Consider the following 21,284-nt stretch of genomic DNA (forward strand, 5'->3'; position numbering starts at 1 on the left):
TTCAATCTGTACATACAACGTTAGCAATAGCTCTAAGTGAAATAGAAATACAACAGTTTTACATATTTCAATTATCATTTAGACACATATGCCTATATCCCGTTGACCACATGTCACTATTCCCAAATATTGTAGATCTACCGCCGATAAGCGTTATCACGTGAAGCGGGTTCACTATCCGTCCGTCCGTCGCGCCGTACATTTACCCTCTTTCATATACCGTCGCTTTGTTTTGGGGAAGTGTTAGATGTTGCCCAGGATCAAAAATTGTATGTGTCACGGATCAATGCAGCTCATATGAGCTTTTCTTGAGTATTGGACCTACACTCTCGTTTCACCCCCGTTATGTTATCCAACATCTCCCCGACATTCGCCCGCACATGATGTTTCGAGAGCAGCGTCAGCCGAAACTTGATAGTCACCACAGAAAGAATGCTGACCGGCCTCCAGCTGCAACTGTGATTATTAGCGATAGCAGTGAAAGCAGCGACGGTAGTGACTCGGACGACCAGGAGTGGCCTATAAAGTGTATCCTACGTGAAACAGACACCGAGTATCTTATTGATTGGGAGGGTCCTTACGATCCAACTTGGGTGAGTCCACGTGGTACCATTGGATATAAAAGGCATCAAAGAAATGCTTCTCGAACTTGGACTAACAATTGCGTTTCCCTTGCTTGCCTAGGAACCCAAAGAGAACGCGAGTGAGCTTGCTATACAAGTCTGGAACAGGCGGAAAGCCCGGCAATCAAGCAAGTTAAATCGAAGATCGACACGCGAGAGAACCACTAAATCGCCTAGTGTCATTGAGGTCTCTTCCTTATCACCAGAAGCAAATATAGGCCCAGAGGACCACTCGTCCTTCGACAACGAGATCGAACAGAGCGACACTGATTCCGATAATAATTCAAGAGCGTCCTCATCGCTATTTGTACGAAAAGACGGCATTTCTGAGATAGTAGACTCTCTTCAATCTCAGTACATTGAAGCCTCAGGTTGCTTTTACGGGACCGCCTCTCCATCCCGGTCTTTCTCTGATTGTTCTCCGCCTCTAGAGGCTGTATCCACAACCTCTTGCCCGCAGGCCACCACTGGACTTTTTGAATACATCCCCCAGCCATCTGTTCCGCCCGAATACCTGCAACCAGGTGAGTGGGACGACGACGTCGTGTTTGATACGCAGCAGCGTGATCCGACTTGTGACTCAAACGCCGATTCGGTTGATAGATGCTCATCGCATCGACAGTACTCTGCGGAAATCAGCAGCTTTTTTGAATTATCACATCCGAACACACCAGGCTTTGGACTGAGCTCTAAGGTCACCGAAATAGCCGAGACACCTGCTCAGCCACCAGGTTCAGGAGCTGATTTGTCGCCCTTCGGCTCTTTCCCTCTTGATAATACTCCATCTCACAACAATCTGACCTCTCAGCCTCTTGGCTCGTGTGGCTCTGCCATCAGAGGTAGTTTCACGTGCCACATCAATTTTTGCATTTCGCTGAAATTTTCACAGACTGCGAGTTCGTCCAGTCGACTTGCCTGAGCTCAATCCCAGAGACAGTTCTTCAACAACTATCACAATATCCAGAAGAGCTCAGTGCTGAGGGTTTAACTCGACCAGTGCTTTCATATTCTAATCTTGTGGAAGAAGAACAATCTGCCGAAATCATGGAAGATAAAGAGCCCAGGCCATCGGATCCTTCTCTCTCCGATACCCCTTTGGACCGATACAGTCAATTGCCAGGGTCCACTCCCGTGGAAAAGATACGCAACGCCTGGGCCCAACTCGGCGAAGAAAATCAATCTGAGATATCGCAAACAGTTAACGCTGTCGAAACTCCATCTTCCGTGGGCGATATAGAGGCTTCGATCCCTATGTCTGTCCCCGAAACAACTGCACCGCTTAGTGTCAGAGCCGACACAGATTCATTTTCCCATTCACATACTGCAGTCCACCATGGTCACTCTGAACCTTTACTACCACCCTCAGAACTAGCTCATGAAGGCCATATGACTCAACCATCACTCCAAACTATCCATCCCAGCGCGTTGACCGTCGACGGCATGGATGAGGTTGCGCCCGGGTCAGTCCACCTTGGGCCGTCTGAGTTTGCCGTCACCCTTCCGATGGATTCTCGTGTGAAGGATGACTACGAGCGAGTGCTATCAGATGCAGCACCAAACATACGCCAATTTTTCGACAGCTTTCAGTCAAATTCTCAAATTTCTGGGCCTGAGGTTCGTGGGAAATCTTTCTTGAATGTGTTCCATATTGCTTACATTCTATGCACAGCGAGAAGCTTTGCATTCACAGATGCGGGAGGTCATCGCGCGGTTGAGCAATGTTTCAACCCATCCAGACTTAAACATCTCCGACCATTTGAAAGACCCCGACCCTGACCTTGCGAAAGAGGCAGCCTGGGCCGAATATTCTAGTGCAAAGTTTCTCCTACTAGGTCATCTCATGGAGATTGTAGGTACTCACGAGCTCCATCTGATGCTTGCTGTTCAGGACGAGAAGAAACAGGCCGTTCTTGAGCGTTACCTCCAAGGGAAGGGCTTTGCATACACCAGACCCCGTGAAGAGATGGGCAGCACCTTGGAAGTTTCCCTAGCCAAGGGGCCGCTCAGCTTTGGAATTCATTCCAGTGAGACCGTCCGTGAACTTTACAAGCCGCCATCTGCTATTTTTGCGTTGGATTCGTATTTTAGACCCAAAAGTCCTTCCATACAGCACATCCGAACGACTTATGCCCGAAACGGGAATTTGCTTCCAGTTATCTGGTTTCTTGTTGCCAACACAAGTGAACATATTGAGCGTTGTTTGCCCGAGTCACCGGAGCCTGATCGATTGCGTTTACTTGTGCACTACGTTGCCCGTTTCCACGACGAGGTCGGTGATCTTCAGGATGATGCCCTCGGCGTACATGAAGACGCCGAAGAGATTCTTGGATACCTCTTGGATAGTGTGGCTGGTTGGCCATTGCCTACCATTGAGCCTTTGAATCTTGTGTCCCTGGAGGAGTTAGAGTGTGACAACTCTTCTTCATCTGACGAGGCGATGCAGCCGACCCAGAAACGCACACTCGTAAGTACACCACATGTTAATATATCTGCATTCAATTAACGTTTCGAACCAGGACGACGAACCCAAGGAACAGGCGTCAAAGCGCGCACGGGTCTGTACTGAAGAGAACAGCCAGTTGACCGAGTCAACTAAGCCTCCCAGTCAAACATTGGACCGTGATTTGCAATCACTAGAGAGGAATCTGATCCAGATGAAACACATTCACGCAACTGAAAAAGCCCAGTTGCAGGCTGAGCTTGCTCGGGCAAATTCTCGATTCCAAGAAATGGAGAAGGCACTAGGTATTCTACAACACCGTTACGAGAGTCGAACAAATGAACTCCATGCAACTCGCCAAGAGCGTGATCGCGTGACTGAAACTAAGCTGTCTCTGGAACAGCGCGTCGAGAAACAAAAAGAAACCATCTCTAGTTTGAAAGAAGAACGGGCAGAGCTGAAGCGCGAGCTCGGCGAAGCTAGGCAAGCACTCAAAGATGGTGGTGGCAGTTCTGCTGAACTGGAGATCGCACGCGAGGAAATCCGCCGGCTGGCCAAAGAAAATTCGAACCTTGAGCGCAAGGCTGAATTCGAGAAAAACCAAGCCGAGTACACTCGAGAACAATATCAGACTGCATCTACAGCGGCCGCTCAATCTGGCACAGAAAACCGCCGTTTGGCCACCGAGAACGAGAAATTAAGTCGCAAGGCCGAAAGCAATACCGTCCAACTCTCTGAGCTACACATGAAGGACGAGTCGGTTCGTCATCTAGCTCGAATTGAAGAGCTAGAATTAATTCTCGCTACGCGCGACGAATTCCTACGCAGGAAGGAAGATGAGCTTCGTGAGATTCGGAAGAATCGTCCATCTACTCGCTCGACTAGCACTCAACCACGAAGCCCCAAGTGGGCCGGCAGCCGTCCGACCAGCCCCGGGGTAGGTCATAATGGTAACGGCAATGGTCTTGGGGGAAGGGGCAGTGCGCTACGATACAGTTCGGAGATGCCTTTCTGATCACATTATTCAATATCCCCCGTGCTTCCCACGTCTTCTGCCATTGATCATGTTCTTGGCACGCATTTCTTTTTCACACTGGCCAATCTATGACGTCTAGACACGATGCACAGACGGGACATTTGCGCTTTGCGAAGCATTCCAGTCACTTTAGCTGGATCTTTATTCCTTTTGTCCGCTCATTACGATATTGCATCTTCCTGGCGTTTCCTCTATTGCAGCTTTCCCATTTACCCATGAGCGATTTTTGTTTCGCGAGAGTATAGCGGATCTCGGATGCAACGGTAACCGAGTCTTGTGTTATCTCCAAACAACTGTCAGCGTTTCATTCGATATTAGTGGTAGTTCTTTTCGCCACAGCTCCAATGACAGATATCTTAAGTGTTTTTGTTCGATTTGTAGGCAGCAACTCTTACCGATCTCCACGGTTAGAGGTGTGTTCAGTGTTAGATTTTCAGTAGTCTTTCAATTGGCGTCTTTGAAAATTAAAACAACTCCTCCAAATACGAAATGTCAATCTGGATTTCATATTGGGTAACTAAAATACATCCCAAAAAGCAGCAAATAACCTCAAAATTATAGATTATGTATGTACTAAGATAGTAAGACATTGAAAGAAGGAGAGAACTTGGTGCTGAGCAGCAGCACACAAGATCAAAGAAGAGAAAAGAGCCAGCCGATGTCCAAAATTCGTAGGAATAAAGAAGTCGCAGTTTCAAAATACAATGCCTTTACACCGAAGCCATAGAGTTAGCAATGAATGCAGCCAACTCACTGGCCTTCTCGCCACGAGTCATAGTGAAATGATTGGCATCCTCCATAACGGTAATGCCTCCAACATGCTTCGGCCCGACAAGGGTGTCCCAACCATTTGGACCGAGGTCAGTGCGGTTGTTCAACAACCAGAGCATCTCGCGGGGGTCTGCGCTACCATCCGCAGCTGGTGCAGGGCGGGTATCACCTGGCTTAGAGCAGACACCATCCTTGGCCCAGACCAGGAAGGTCTTAGGGAGCTTTTCGGCCAGCTTGGGGTCTTCATAGGGGAATGGAACCGCCTTGTAAGCATCTAAGGAGTCGATGAAGGCCAAGAAGTGAGGGAGGAGCCATTTGGGTGGAGGCGCCTTGCCCTCCCCAAACAGTCCAATCGTGTCGAAGAAGCTGTACAGACGGGGAGGCAGCTTCTCCAGTCCAATGGGGAAGGGTGAGTCCAGGAGGAGCAGGCGCTCGACACGCTCGCCTTCATCGAAGATCAATTGGCGCGCGGCGTCGTAGGCACAGATGCCACCGGCGGACCAGCCACCGAAGTTGTATGGGCCAGTGGGCTGTCGGCGTCGGATCTCAGCAACGTAAGGAGCTGTGAGCTCATCCAAGCTGAACTTGAGATTCTCGGGGGTGCGCATGTATGGGCAGTTCAGTCCGTAGACACACACATCGGGAGAAATCCCGGGGATGGTGGCATAGGAGGTAGCAGAGCCAGAGCCATCAGGGAACAAAAACAAGCTCTGAGTCGCTGTCTTTGGGTTTCCTTGCAGGAGGATCGAAGTCGCCGGCGGGTGCTTGGGGGTAGTTCTGGGAGCGACTGCCGGGGCGACTGGAATGGGGATTTCTTCGGGGAGTCTGATTGGCTCCGCGGGAGCGGACTTAGGCTTCAGATCCAGAGTGGTCTCGATATCATCGAGTGTCTGGTTCTCAATAAAGAACTCTCCCGGGAGATCAAGATCGATATCTTCACGGATCTTACCGAGAACTGTGAGCGACATCAATGAGTCCAGACCCAATTCACCAAGGTTTGCATCGCCACTGAGCTCTGCGGGATCAACACCGATCTCCGCGGCCAAGATTGCAGCAATCTGCCTCATGCTGTCATTTTGCTCCTGCAGTCCATGTGCCATTGACTTTTCATTTGCAGGAGTTGGTAGACCACTAGTGTTTGGAGACGAAATGTCGCTCTCCGATACGGCCGAGGACATGTCACCTTCGCTGCTTGATCCATCACTGCTTTCAGCAGGACTCATTTGAGCCATGAGACTTTTAAAGTCCTTAACTGTTGGATTATCCACGAAGACAGAGGAGTCGAGGTCGATTCCCATATCCTCGCGGTATCGCCCAGTAACAGTCAGTGAAAGCAGAGAGTCAACTCCGTAATCAGCGAAGTTAAGGTCATCAGTCATCTCGGAAGCTGAAAGTCCGACTTCTTCGGCGAGGACTGCAAGAGCACGCGTAGCCAGATTTGGCTTTGAAGATTTTGGCGAAGGGGAAGCCTTTTTGGGAGCGTTAGGCTTTGCCTTCGGGACATTGATGGGAGCAGGAACACGCTTGGCAGCCGGCGCGGGTGCCGGGGCTCCTCCGCCGGGAGGAAGAGCCATGTCGAGGATCTTCCGTGCTAGAGCTTGGAACTATATTGCATTCTGTTAGTGTTTCATTCGAGAATACTCAAGACGGCCTTTCAACATACCTTAACGCCACCATACACAGCAACGATGTCATCCCCCTCAAACATATAGACATCACCAGCCCAAATAGAGTCTTTCCAGGGTTGCATCCTCACGTAGGTACGGTAAGTGACACTGGGATCAAACTTCTTCAAGCATCGCATCGAATCCCATCCATGATTGACGAACACTTGGTTCTTCGAATCGGTGTTATCACTAGCGTTCATAATGAAGCCAGACAAGTGACCGATGCTGTCGATCCAGAATGGATTGCGATGGAAGTTGCCTGGCGGGGCCTCAAACTTGACCAAAGCGGTAGCCTCGTGTTGTTCACTGTCGAGGATGACTTCCCGCATTGATTTGTAGTTCTCGTCATAATCAACCAGAGAAGCAAAGAGCTTGTAGACCATTCCTCGCTTCATGCGGTGAGCCTGGCCGGATATCGTGCTCTCTTGGAGATGCTCAATACTTCGCTTGATGAGGTAAGAACTGCGCTTCCACTCTAGCTCGTAAGGAATAGGGTCAAAGAACTTGATGTTGCAAGTGGCGTGGTCAAGAATCTTCTTCCCTTCTGGGGTCACAGACCACACTTGCACCTTGGCACTTTCTTCGGCCCAGTTTGCAGTGGCTGAGACGCGGAACAGTTGCTTGCCTCCCTTTGCAATGAGTGGCTTGGGAACCACCACGTTGCAGACATCAAAGCCGCGATCTTTCCACTCGGGCTTGTAGTTCTGAACTAGGAATTCACCAAGTGTTTGTGCGATATCAGCGTACAAGGACTAAATTTCAATTAGCAAAGAGAAATTTCAAGTTAAAAATTGGGAATGTGCATACCGATGGAGTAAGACAGGCACCGTTCACCTTGTGACCTGCAATGACACGGTTGAGCTCGGGATCCGCAATGTCATTCTCGATGACGATGAAAGCTGACGAGTTGTCACCACTCGTCTCCAAAACTTTCTGGGCTGCCGACGACAGGAACACGGAGACTGGTGCAGCTTCGGCCACTGGTGCAGCTGGTGCACCCTTGAGAAGACAGAAGTTGTTGGTGTAGGGAATCCAGTAGTTCTTGAGATCCCACTTGTAGGAGGGAAGTTGGAGAACCTTGTGTCCGGCAGTGAAATCCTGGTGATACTCCTTCCATTTAATCTCCATTCCAGCCAGGTAAAGCGTCGAAGTAGCGTTTGAGAGAACCTTCCATGTGTCTTCCTGGCGACGGAGAGAGGCCACAGTAGTTGCCTGAGGACCGAAGGTCGCCTTGACCATTCCGGAGCAGACGGGGTGAGAGCCAATTTCAACCCAGATGGTCTTGTCGTTCATCAATTTGGAGTGACGGGTAGCTTCTAGAGCACCCAGGAAATTGACAGTCTCCCGGCAGTGGCGGGCAAGGTAGCCGGGGCCAAGCCGCTCGCTGTTGGTCTCATTGATGACATCTCCAAGAAGGGCAGACACGAACGGAATAGATGGCTTAGTGAAAGTGACGCCCTTGCCAATCTCAGCCAGGCTCTCAAGAATAGGCTCAACCTGAGCTGAATGGAAAGCGAAAGGTACATTCAGCTTGGTGGCCTTGAAACCTTCGTTGGTAAGAAGTTGTGAAAGCTCGTCAATCCTCTCACTTGTACCACTGATAACAGTCTCGCTAGGTGCATTGATACAAGCCACCTCGGTAGCGTCATCAAGGAATTGCTTGATCTGTGATACTGAAGACTTGACAGCAAGCATCGCGTGTGTTCCGACCTTGATATGCTCGGTGAGAAGTTGGGCTCTCCGCCCGGCGATGTAGATGGTGTCACTGGTTGTCAACACACCAGCAGCATTGAGCGCGGCAAACTCGCCGAGGCTATGGCCCATAACAAAGTTAGGGGTGACACCCAAAGACGTCCAGTACTTGGTCAATGCCATCTGCACACAGGTAGTTCCGAGCTGGGTAACAACCGGGCTATGCTCTTCGATTGGGACACTACCATCAATCAGGGGCACAATAGATGGGAAACCCTGGCTCTGCCCGATACAATCCAAGTGCTCAATGTGGGCACGGAATTGAGAACAATTCTCAAACAGTCCACGTCCCATGCCTGCGTACTGAGCACCCTGTCCGGTAAAGATGAAGCCGATGCCAGGTGGATTGGCAGGAGCCGGGCTGATGCTGTCTCGGTTGACGATAGGAGCCAATGCACTCCTCACTTCATCCAGAGTTGATCCAGTAACAGCGACTCGGAAGGGATGATGAATTCGTCTCGCCGTGGTTGTGTAAGACAGATCGGCAAGGAGACTAGTTTCGTTGACATTGAACAAGTTCTTGTTTGTGTCGATGTACTGCACTAGAGCAGAGATATTGTTCTTCAGCGCAGACTGAGACCGAGCAGAGACAACCACAGGATAAGCAGTCCGGGGGTCTTCCACGGTATCCCCGTTGAGGGGCCCGTCTTCAACCATCAGAGCAGTGTTGCCACCGGCAGCCGAGAAATTGTTGACGAAAGTCTTCCGCTTACCACCATCTGGCCTGTTCCAGGGTGTAGGCTCAAGCGCAATGTGCACATTGCGCTGAGGGAAGTCTGTCGGGAAGTTGTGGTTGATCTTGGTCTTAATTCCACAATGAGGGGGGATCATGTTCTTCTGCATCATCATCAAAACCTTGATCAGAGCTGTGACACCAGAGGCGGATTCCCCGTGGCCAACGTTTGACTTTGCCGAACCGAGGTGAAGGGATTGACTTGGTCCACGACGGTAGTCAGGAGCGAAGACATCGAGAACCGACTGCATCTCCACCGCATCACCTGCCTGGGTGCCGGTTCCGTGCATTTCGATATAACTGACTTCTTTGGGATCGCTGTTGGACTCGTTGAGAAGCTTGTCGAAGATAAAGGATTGTGCTCCTACATGAGGCCGAGTAATTGACACAGCCTCAGCTGAGTGGTTGGTGTAGGCTCCTCCGATGATACCGTAAATCGGATCGTTGTCGGCCTGAGCATCCTCGAGTCTCTTCAAGACAATGGAGCCAATTCCATCTGCTCTGCAATAGCCATCAGCCCCATCGTCAAAGGTGGTGCAGTTTCCAGTCCTTGATAGGAAATGTCCACGGTCGAGACCAGCATGGTTGTCGGGATTTGTCAGGATATTAACACCACCAGCCACGGCAGAATCACTTTCGTTTCTCCACAAGGAATTACAGGCGACATGAATTGCCGCAAGACTGGAGGAGCAAGCTGTATCCACGCTGACACTAGGACCGCTGAACTTGAAGTAGTAATTGATGCGACCAGGAGTAAAAGCACGATTACCACCTGGGATGAAGTAGGTATCAATATCCTGTCCACTGTTGACCTCACGATAGTCATCACTGGTCATTCCATAGAAGACACCCACGCGGTTCTTCTGCGTAGAGGGAGTGCTATCAGGGATGAAGCCTGCCATCTCCAAAGCCTCGTAAGCAGTAAGAAGGGCCAGACGCTGAGCAGGATCTGCTTGAAGCGCTTCACGGGGAGACATATTGAAGAACCGAGGGTCAAACATTCCGGCGTCCTTATACCAGCATCCATATTCAACTTGGCTGGTGTTTCTTATCTTTCCCTCCGAGTCGACATGAGCCTTGACATCCCATCGCTCGGGAGGGACCTCGCGGTGGACATCCAGTCCTTTTTTCAAAAGATCCCAGAATGCTTCGGTGTCAGGTGCCTCTGGGAATCTTCCGGAAAGACCAATGATTGCAATCTTGGACTGCTCGGCACGACCGGTGCGGTTGTTTCCCTCGGAATCGTTTTGGAGGTCACCAATTGCGCTGTCAATCTCGAGATTGGATACTCCAGCCTTTTTCAATGAGTTGAATAGACTCTGGGTTGCATTGCTGGAAACCGGGAACAGAGTGCATGTTGTGGCGGATTGCAAAGCTGACTGGCAAGATTCAATGACTTTGTCCCAACGGAGCTGTCCTTGCAGAATCTCTTGGAGAGAGAATCTCAAAAGCTCTTCAAGGCTGTCAGCTTGGAAGTTCTTGCCTGTCTTAGTTGACAGCACAGGGATCTGCGGCACATAAGTCATGAACTGTTCGGTAGGCCAAGATTCCAAGATTCGGTTAATATCCTTGTCATCATACAGATGCGAAGCATGATAAGGGCCGTGGATCGGAACTCTTATAGGCTTGTGCTCCTTCGAGAGACTGTCCTCAATGAAGCGGCCCAGGAAGGTCGGAGGACCACTGAGTGTGAGTCCATTAGCGCTGACTGCGCTGATATAAGGCTGGGAAACGCGGGGTAAAGCCTTGAAAATGTTAAAAATCATCATATTTTGTAGATAATGTTGGGAAGAGACTTACATTTTTCTTCGCGTACTGCTGAATCAATTCCTGAGCCTCGGGCTCGCGGATGCCATGAATTAATACAGACCAGCTTGATGTTGCCGATTTGCTTGATTCGATGAGCTCTTGTACTTTCATAACGCACATTCCGAGTCTCAGGGAAACAACCACGGTCTCAATGGCAGCCGGAATGAGCTCCCCGACAGTTTTCGAAGAGCTCACGGCCGCAGATGCGAGCTGACCTGTGCAAAGTCCAATGATGCAGTTATCATCACCTGATGGATAGGCATGGCCCAAATCACCGTAGTAGCTATCGGACTTGGTCAGCAAATTTGATTCCAATCATTGTCTCTCTATCAATGGTTGGGAAATATGCTTACTGGATGAAACATCCAAGTTGGTAGATTGTCGTCAACGCGCTCTCGAGAGCTGGGTTTGGGCCTGACTCTTTGAACCTCGCGAGAAGATCAACTATACTAGTAAATCTTGGGAATACCTGGCGCTCAGATGGCGGAAGCGAAGTAATTTCCTTGCGCAGTGCATAGTAAGTCTTTTGGAAGAATGCCACCACAAGCGAATCATTCTTTGCATGCAGCAGGCGGCGAAGACCCGAGTCGAAATCCGCAGTCTGGTCTCCGAAGAGATACACCTGACTGGGGCCTTCCATAATCTCCCTAATGACAAAGAATTTGTTCAGAGATATATGGGGAAAGAAGAAAATAGTTAGGTGCACCGCAAATTGACGGATATCCTACTTTATAGAGGAGGTGACGGAGGACTCTCCATATAGTGGGTCACCTCCAGATTGCCACAGACTACGTTCTATTTTCTTGGCTGTATCGAAAGGGGAAATGCGGGAGTCTGGGTCTCAGATGCTTTCTCAGGAATCAGGATTATGGCATTGTACTTTGGCCGAAATTCATAAGAAATGTATGATCCCGGCTTATGCTGCAGTATTCGGCGAAGATCCATTGTTTTCGTAGTTCTGGTATTTACGTCCTAAAATGAACCCATAGCACGGTTACGGCGGTAGATTCCATAATGTCTCCAAAAGCTCGATGTCTGTTTGGTGCAGAGTCTGGACTAGGATGGGCTGGACCGAACTGAAGGCTCTATTCCCTGGATAATTCGATTGAATTCTTAATCATAGATTTGAATCACTAAGCTTACCAAAAAACCGATGATAGTTTACAGATGTCTGAGTGCTGTTTGCGGATAAAACTAGCAATGACTCAAGAAATTAAGATTTGAAAGGGATATTTCAGCCGAGCTATCCGTGAGAAAACTGCCCGAACCCAGTTGGGTCATAGACAATGGACTCGTTCTAGAAAAATTACAATGGAGTTGCAAAAGAGATGATGTGGCCGCATTCGGAAGGTTGCAGTGCAATTGTATCCATTTATCACATGACTCGATTTGCCCTACATAGCCCAACCTCCCAATTTTCTAAGCCAGTTGTTTTCAAGTAATGCATAACAATGTAGAGTACAGTATTCGAAAGCAATAAACCAGTTATGAAAATTATCTGCAGATATCTTGCAAATTCAATAAGGTCAGTAAGGTCAGTAAGGTCTAGATAGCCTGGAGACATCATCAGTGTTGTCCATATATTTTCCATACGTCATGACTCCAGCTTCAAAACATGTTTTCCGAGTAAGAAGTTATTATTTACTTATAATAACTTGTTTTTAAGTCTCGTTTGAGATGGTAGCAGCCTGGGAGACTTCATTCGCATTTGTACGGTAAAATATCCAAAGCCGATTTCCCTGTTTAAGTGGAATGTGATTTTTTAAAAGAATGAACAGTTGCCTTGATATCAGTCACTCAATTGGGAATTTGAAATGAACAATCTGCAGCACACGTGGCTCATCGGCCGATCGCCCCATGGCAACCTAGCTTTTGTTCGAGCAATGGATCGATCAAGTGGACCCGGGTCATTCGGACCGAGCTCCCACGAGAGTCGAATGCAAACGGACTGTATTTTACGAAAAACAAGGGAAATAATATGAACAAATAAATTAAAATGAGTGGTATCCGAGGCCATGCATCAATACCATCGAGTGGAGCAACAGCCATTACATTGGCCTGTGATTATAAATATGGATAGAAGAGGAAGCGGGGTTGACAACCTGACACTGCACAATCATCCATGTTGGTCCTTTCGGGCTAAGAATGACGAAAGTATCTCTCCTTCAGAGGTTCTCCAGTTGGAAGAGTTCAGGGCGCTCAGCGTAAGCTTCTTCGGTGCTGGATCGCTTGAAGAGGACAGGGCCAAAAGCGAGAATGAAATCCTTGTTGGAGCGCTTTTGCATCACATGAGCGGCCTAGGTGGCAGGGCTGTTCGGTATCTCACCCAGCTGCAGCAACAAATTGACCCAAGTCCCGTTCTTGGTTTGGATGGTCACCTGTGGCTCGAAGTTGTTCTTTGCGTTGATGTCATAGAGACGAGTCATCCCAGTTCGCCATCATGTCCTACAAGCCACTTCCTGAAGCATTCCAAAACTGCCAATGGTGGGGTTGACAAGTTGATCAGCGGACTTGGGGATAGTGACAGCAGGGTAATTCTTGATGCCCTTGTTATCCAAGCCATGGGCAGAGGCGGATGTTTTTCTTCCACTGTAGTCCATGTAGGGCTGAGACACAGAGGTGTCCTGAGAACCTTGGTATTTCATCGTAGCAAACCCAGAAATGACCTGATCGGCTTGGGTATCTGGAGCTCGAATAGTGTACTCCTTCCAAGCCTTGTCGAGATTGATCATCGAGGCATAGCGCTCGCCGCTGCATATGTTAACATTCTCAACACGCTGTGGCTCAATGTAGCTTCCATCAATCTCATAGATATACTTCGGGTACTCATCAGTAGAAACAAGAGAGCCTTGATAGACGCCGCACTAGTGAATTTAAGACTGACCCAGCCGCATTAGGATCAACTTGAATAGTCTCCTGCAAACCAGTGTTAGGAATACAGCCGGAGTTCATTCCAGCTGGAATCTTGATCTCATAGGTTGAAAGGAAGTTACCCTGGGTCTCGTGGAAGTTCTGGTTTAACGCTAGATAACATCCTACCCCTTGTCAGTCAGTGGCTTATTGTCAGTAAAGTCGCCAGATAAGGAAGTTCCACACTGGAGATCTTTTTGGCTTCTGGGCGATAGACCGCTCCGCGGCCGTTGATAAGAATACTGTCAGAACAGCTGGATGTTGTTAGCACCTTCTTATAAAAATCTGAACAATGTCCCAACTTATGTAATGTCCACACGGCTGTCTTCCATTGCTTTTTGGTACTCAGAAGAGGCCAAGTGGTCCCTATCAGAAAGTATAACAAGTTGAGTGTTCTTCTCCGCTTTCTGTATTGCTTTAATGTCCTGCTTATTGTTCGAGATAAGATGGAAAGGCTGGGGCACATCCGGATCAGGACTGCGTGGGTTGGCTTTTGTATATTGAGCGAAACCAGAAAGCAAATATCTTACTTGATCCAAATGGGCACATAGAGACCAACAGACATGTCAGCCCGAGCATGGGCATGATACCAGTATGTGCCGTACTGAGTTTCGCTCCAAAGGTATTTCCAGCTATGTCCTGGCTGGATAGCCCTTGGAGTAAGACCAGGCACACTGTCAGACCATGGAGGATTCAGCTCGGGCGCACCCCTTTTCTGAGTCAGGTCCAGACTTATTTAGCCCAGGCTAGCTGCACAAGCCCAGTGGCAGCAGGCGCTGCAAGGGCCTTTAAAGGTGCCATTGTGATAAGCCTATTGTTCCATGTTATATCAATGGAATAGATATAGCTTTGTATTTGGTCCAATGACCTCGAGGGTGAAGGAATAGGTGATTGTTGCTTATCAAACTGGTAACAGTAAGGCTTAGTTATGTAGACCAAGGAGGTGTTTGCATGGCTTACATTATGACTATTATGACAGTATTATCCCTATGCTCCTAGCTAGGGCTGGCCGCATAGGTCGATGGCTGCAAACATGTTTTCATTTTAGACGGGTTATTGAGGCAGACTTGTGTTTATCAAATTTGTTTAGTTTAGCAATGATGAACAGTATCAATGCTCACCGGGGAATGTTGAGATGGCTGGGATAGTTTTGGTTGCAAATTACTTTCCGTTTCACTCGGGCTGACAGACTGCTCGGAGATTTAATCGAACAGTGTCCTAAAGACCTGATTATTGAGCTTCTTGGTAATGTCCCAAGTTCATGTAAGGGGCTGGCGATCCAGAAAAGTAAACTGTTTGCGCGTGGCTGGAGATTCCATAGCCACAACGAGAATGTGGCAATTTCCCGATCCAGCAGTTTGAGGATGAGATGGCATTAGCTAGTTATCCAATTTTCCAGATCATTAATTAGTGTACTGTGACTACTCGCATAACTCATATTGCTTGCCAATTAGCTCCTTCTTTGATCCAGTTCTCTGAATAATCAAAGTTGCACATCCAGGATGTCTCATCGAGCCAAGATCAGTTCATGAAAGTATGCGAACTGTAAGATACTGGTAACACGGACTTTAAGCATCATGCAAATGAGCTCACATAACTTGGTGAAACAATTCTGATGTTGTCTGGTCGAGGAATGCTAGCTGGTTGTCTGTGGGTTCGAGGGGCTTGGTGGAGTAGTCGTGAAACAATAATAATGCATGGATAATAGGGCTCACGCAAAAGTTCTTTGGAACGCGTTCAGCTATAAGGCTATTCAAGTTGAAAAAGTGTTACTACATGATTTTATCTGTAATCCTACGGCCAAAAAAATAATAAACGGGAATAAAGACAGGAAATAAATAAATACTACAGGGCCTATATATATCTCGAGGTCATCCGTTTGCCGGACATCCAAGTCATCAATATTTTTGTTCTACTTAGATGTTATGTTTAGTCTCTCTGCTAGCTTGTTTAGACTTCTTTGTTCCAGACTCAAATCAATTACAAATCTTCATCTAACTATAAGGTATACGTTAGTCATTAGTCCCGAATGTCTATCTTCAACTATTCGCGAGTATCTCTCAACCTTGCAAAGCAGTCATAAATGTGAATATAGTGGTGATAATCTCAACCAAAATGAAAATAGAGATATTTCTAGTTCGCCATGGACCCTCTGTTGTCGCGAGTACCAGGGTTGTTTCGATATCGAACCATGGATCGGCTGCGGATCCGACTTTTTTATAGTTGCAATCAATAAGCATATGCAGGGGGATAGACGACTACAACTGTACAAGGCTTGTTTTAAGACATTCACATGCACATATACAGGCAGATGACCTTCCAAGAGGCATAACGATCATGCTTTCTTACGACTCGGTGAACAAGAGATATTATATAATGTGCTTTAAGCTTATCGATAAGGCAGCCCTCCGCCGCTAGTCCCGATCGGGCCACAAACAAACAACCCCAGTCCCGGTTTACGCCCCAAGTGTCGTCTTAGGCCTCACCGATCTGAACCGCTCAGCCTCCCCCCCCCACGCATTTACAACCAGTTTGTTGGTCTCATTTTATGCAGTTCAATCTCTATTTGCCAATCCTTTTTATTTCGAACACCCAATTGAAACCGCCTTATTCTCCCAACAATGCGGATTGATTGAGCACTCGTTGCTATCCCTGCGGCCGTGCGGATCTCGTCCCCCATCTGACCAAGCTGTGTTGTATCGGGTTCGAGTCAACAACACAACCTCGTCGATTGATACACTTTTTTTCTACCTTCATCTGGACGTGGATTTGTCAGAAGTGCGCCAGGTATCAAAATAACGTATTGGATTGATCCCGTGTGTTGCGCTCGACGAAACCGTGTTTAAGTGACAACTATGGCTCAGCTCCCTGCGCGATTTCCATGCTGGTGTCGAGCAGTATATTCCTGGGGCGGAGAGACTACACGAGATCTGGGATTCGTGGAGGGTGACTTGATCGAATGCTTGAATGCAGGCGACGGACAATGGTGGATGGGTCGGTTGCGCCGTGACAGGCGCGCGGTTGGACTGTTCCCGTCAAATTTTGTCGAGCTTCTGAGTGAGGACTTTGTGCCAGTGAGCCGTGATACTACTAGTCCAATGGTACTAGCGGGATCTTCTCCAATCAACAACCCCACATCAGCACCGAAGAAACAGAAGACCGTTTGGCGGAAACCCTTCCAGGCGCATAAGGAAGCCGTATCGCCAGCTTCCGTCGCTCGGCGCGCAACCCAATCTAGTCCAGCCGCACCTGCGATTCCCCAGCCACCACCTCGGGATGGTGGCCTTCCACGAAGTACGAAGCCATTGCGGACGCATGCGACAGCAGTCAAGAACCAAGGCTCGGTATCTCGACCCCAATCAACCTCGTCGCGGCCTTCGTCACGCGGTATTTCTCCTCGCTCGTCCGTGGAGCCTGACCGGTCGCCATCGATGGTGCCGAGGGGGAGCGTCTCATCCTCTCGGCCTTCATCCCGCGAGCAATCTCCATTACAAACACAGGAACGTTCATATGCTATGACGACGAAGGGCAGCGTGTCATCTACACGACCTCTGTCCCGCAATCCGTCCCCTTTGCCAATACGCGAGAATTCGTCTGGCATGGTTCCACAAGGCAGTATGTCATCTTATCGGGCTTCATCTCGTGAGCCATCTCCGTTGCAGATGCAGGATTATCCGCCCCCGAATATGCCACATGACAGTGTTCCATCTTACCGGGGCTCATCGCGTGAGCCTTCTCCATTACAAATGCAAGAATACCCGCCCCCTACCATTCCCAATGGGAGTACCTCATCCTATCAAGCATCATCGCGTGAGCCTTCTCCAATGTATATGGAGGATCATCCACCCCCAACGATGCCACACGGAAGTATGTCCTCCTACCGAGCTCCCTCGCCATTACCCATGCAAGATCATTCATCTGCAATGGTCCCACACGGGCGTATCCCATCTTACCGGGCGCCATCTCCACTGCCAATGCGGGAGCATTCTACAATGGTTTCACATGGTAGTATGTACCGGGATCCTTCACGTGGGCCCTCCCCATTGTACATGCAGGATCATCCACCTGCACCCATGCCACATGGAAGTATGTCCTCCTACCGGGCTCCATCGCCATTACCAATGCAGGAACATCCATCTGCGCTCGTTTTACAAAGCAGTCTGTCATCATATCGGGTCCCGTCTCGCGAGCCATCTCCGGTGCAAATGATTGAAGAGCGGGAAGACTCACCCCCTCCTCCTCCGCCGCCGCCACACCGAGTCGTCATCGGTCGTACGGAATCCCGCTCTCCCCAGCCGCCAATGCATTCTCAACCACGAAGCCATTCGCCACTACCACCAATGCACTCGTCCCAGCATCGTGCACACTCTCCTCAACCGCCATCGCACTACCCGCCCCCGTCACGATCCCCCACGCCATTAGTTATGAATGATCGTTACGCGATATTCGACCGAACCCCATCTCCGTCTGCGGCCTCAACGCACTCCGCTATTTCTGCGACCTCAGCACAGTCAGATATTCATGGAAATACACCGTCCCCACTCCGAGATGCTATGGAGGATGTTATGACTTCATTGGAAGACATGGGTCGCCAAGACCAGTCGCCTTCTCCGTCCCCCATATTCAACAATCCCTGGGCCCCCGAAGAATTTGACACGTCTCAAGAAAGGACTCCTCAAGGTAACAGACGCCGGGCTTTGACCTCGACAGGCTTTCATGGAGACAAAGAGCAACCACAGGGACTCGTCCATCGCAACAGCGTTTATAGCCATGAACAGATGGATGGTCCGCCTCAGCTGAACAATTATGTGCAAAGGATGGAGAGCCGCTTACGTCAGTTGGAAAAACAGAATAGACCGTCCGAGGATCGAAGAGCCGACCAGGACGATGACAACGCGCCTCCTCCCCCTCCACCAAAACACGCCACCTACCACCCGCGAAATAATTCTATACCTGGACAATATGCTCCCCTCAAGGCACGGCGTTCTGGCCATGATCTCCGGGGTGATATTCTTAACCGGTCATTTACCAATAAGTCTAGTGCTACCAATTCCTCCAGTGGAGTGCAAAGCAATGGCACATCCATGACGACCAGCACAGACAAGACCAGCCAAAGCGTTATGAGTGGTTTCTCTGCGGGTGGATTTAGTGCTACGAGTGCAGGGAGCTTTGCCAGGAGAGGCGGGCATGACAGGCCGAATACTGCTATGGACACTGTCCGCTCCCGAGGGTTCAGTGACGTACGCCCGGAGACGCCATTTACTGGTGTTTCATATCACTCCAGTCATAACTCGTCTCGTCAGGGCGCATCATCGGCTATTCCGTGGTCGTCCACCGGTCTCGACGCGACGGATCATAGCGGGGTTTTTGGCGGTCTCACTACCCCAAAGAGCAAAAAGCAAGGGTTTTTCAAAAAGATATTTGAGACAGCCAAGACTGGCGCAGCCAGCGCACGGAGTAGCATTTCGGTTGGTCATAGCGAGAGAGCAAATTCCCCAACCAAGAGCAACAGAGGAATAGACGTTGTATCACCGGCTCTTACATCTCACTCGAATCGCGATAGTGGTCGTGAATTGGGACTCGGAAGTGGCACTATTGACTGGGTTCAGGTGCGCCGAGATGTTAACCGGGCGTCGTCTCCTAGTCGAAACGAGAGGATCGACAGGGCAGAACGATGCCAGATGATGGATCACCCTGTTATCTACTCCGTGGAAGAGCTATACGATACCGCGGAGGGCGATGAAAGCATCGATGGGCAACCGATCACCGAGCCAACGAATTTCAACGCGGCCAATCTTACACTCGTTGATAAGAGTGCACGCTTCATTAGCAGTCTACCTCCAATGACGAATCCCATGAGCCTTGCGCAAGCCTATATCTGTCGACCCTACAAGAGTGACGTTCAACGTCTTCGGGCCATCTTCACCTGGGTCAGCGAGAAAATATCGTGGGAGGAACCTGTTGACGGCCTCGAAGTTGACATGAAGAGACTTCTGCAGGCCAAACGAGGCACCCCGGAGGAAATTGCACTGTTAGTGCACGACATGTGCGCAGCCGTTGGCCTGCATACAGAAATCATCCGGGGATTCCTCAAGAGCCCCGGTGACGTCCTTGATCTGGAAAGCCTCTCCCATCCCAATCACTGGTGGAACTCCGTTCTGGTCGATGGCGAATGGCGCTTTATGGATTGCGCACTTGCAAACCCCACGAATCCTGAACGTAGTAAATTCGTGTCAAACAACTCGTCCATAGCAGAGAGCTGGTACTTCCTTACGCGTCCGCTTGATCTCTGCTACACTCATGTGCCGCTGTATCCCGAAGAACAGCACATCTGTCCGCCAATTTCACCAGATGTTCTGCTCGCTCTGCCCACCGTGTGTCCACCATTCTTCAAACTTAACGTCCAGCTACCGGATTATGACACAAGTCTTATCCGTATCGACGGATTGGAGGTCATGCAACTACGCATGGTAGTTCCTGCAGACGTCGAATTTGCCGCGGAAGTCGAAGCCCCAGGATTCGCCCGCGACGCAGATGGCGACGTTTTCGAAAGCGGAGACATCGTGCGCAAGCGCGCCCTGGTCCAGCCGGATTGGATCAGAGGCCAAAAACGCATCACAATCAAGGCTGTGCTACCAGGCGATGAAGGACAAGCTGTGTTGAAGGTCTATGCAGGCAAGAAGGGCCTGATGCACTCAAGCCGAGACATCCCCCATCCCTTAGCCTTAGCCCTCCCAATTCTCCACACCGGAGAGAATCCATCTTACGACTTTGTGTTGCGCCATCCTACACCCCATGCCCAGCGACACGACTTGTACATCATGCAGCCGCAATGCTCTCGCCTCGCGGTCAACAATACCTTCGTTTTCGCTGTCCGACAACACCCTGCTGCTCCCGCATCCGCCAAGGACGAAGCCTCCAATGGCCGCGGCTCGCCTTCATCTGTCTTCACTCGTCCGTCCAGTGCGTTGAGCATGGTTTCCAGCACAGCGGGCGGCTCGACTGTATCCGGCGCCTCGAACGAGTTCTCAGCGTCGACGTCGGCCATTTCGTCGACTAGATCCGCTTCTGGACGGGACAAGGCTGCGAAATTAGCCATCCAGTCCCCGTCCGGCAAGATCCTTCGTCTCACCCGTAAAGCCGAGCATATGATTGGCACTGATACGGGCACCGAATCTGTCACCGATGCTGTCGCTGAGGGCAGTGTTTGGGAGACTGTTATCAAGATCGGTGAGCGTGGGATGTGGCGCGGTCTTGTGCTAGCTGATCGAGCTGCGCGCTGGTGTGTATTTTGCGAGTGGGAATGTGTTTGAACTTTTTTTTTTACATATCACGGGCGTTTTATCTTAAAGCCTTCTGACACCAGATTCAGGAGGGGTGGTGGCTTTCTGTTTTCTTTTCTCTTTTCATATTTCATTTTCCCTTATTGCGGGTTGCACATCCTTTTTTTGTCATGTTGTCCTCCTGGTATGCTGGCATTTGCATGAGGTTAGCTTGGAGCATTGCATATATTGCATTTTGTGCAGGTTCTATTCCAGAGATC

At 49.6% G+C, this 21,284-nt stretch overlaps 4 protein-coding genes across 4 annotated transcripts; 2 read left to right on the top strand and 2 right to left on the bottom strand.

Annotated features, from left to right (window-relative positions):
• Positions 1–380: 380 nt before the first annotated feature.
• Positions 381–4,078, top strand: N7447_003016 (uncharacterized protein; the record flags this gene model as incomplete). The annotated part of the gene is made up of 5 exons (XM_057227291.1): positions 381–593; positions 685–1,462; positions 1,513–2,237; positions 2,293–3,087; positions 3,140–4,078. The coding sequence occupies 5 exons, from the start codon at positions 381–383 to the stop codon at positions 4,076–4,078; spliced, it is 3,450 nt and encodes a 1,149-aa protein (XP_057091307.1).
• A 731-nt stretch (positions 4,079–4,809) lies between these two features.
• Positions 4,810–11,471, bottom strand: pksP (polyketide synthase alb1; the record flags this gene model as incomplete). The annotated part of the gene is made up of 5 exons (XM_057227292.1): positions 4,810–6,474; positions 6,534–7,289; positions 7,345–10,767; positions 10,823–11,114; positions 11,185–11,471. The coding sequence occupies 5 exons, from the start codon at positions 11,469–11,471 to the stop codon at positions 4,810–4,812; spliced, it is 6,423 nt and encodes a 2,140-aa protein (XP_057091308.1).
• Positions 11,472–12,996: 1,525 nt separating this feature from the next.
• N7447_003018 (Multicopper oxidase type 2) lies at positions 12,997–13,783 on the bottom strand (the record flags this gene model as incomplete). The annotated part of the gene is made up of 3 exons (XM_057227293.1): positions 12,997–13,128; positions 13,288–13,582; positions 13,716–13,783. The coding sequence occupies 3 exons, from the start codon at positions 13,781–13,783 to the stop codon at positions 12,997–12,999; spliced, it is 495 nt and encodes a 164-aa protein (XP_057091309.1).
• A 2,813-nt stretch (positions 13,784–16,596) lies between these two features.
• N7447_003019 (putative SH3 domain protein (Cyk3)) lies at positions 16,597–21,054 on the top strand (the record flags this gene model as incomplete). Its single annotated transcript, XM_057227294.1, has 1 exon — positions 16,597–21,054. The coding sequence occupies one exon, from the start codon at positions 16,597–16,599 to the stop codon at positions 21,052–21,054; it is 4,458 nt and encodes a 1,485-aa protein (XP_057091310.1).
• Between the last annotated feature and the right edge of the window lie 230 nt (positions 21,055–21,284).

Source organism: Penicillium robsamsonii (assembly GCF_028829455.1).
Source record: "Penicillium robsamsonii strain IBT 29466 chromosome Unknown utg000001l_segment0_segment0, whole genome shotgun sequence".
In the NCBI taxonomy this organism is placed as follows: domain Eukaryota; kingdom Fungi; phylum Ascomycota; class Eurotiomycetes; order Eurotiales; family Aspergillaceae; genus Penicillium; species Penicillium robsamsonii.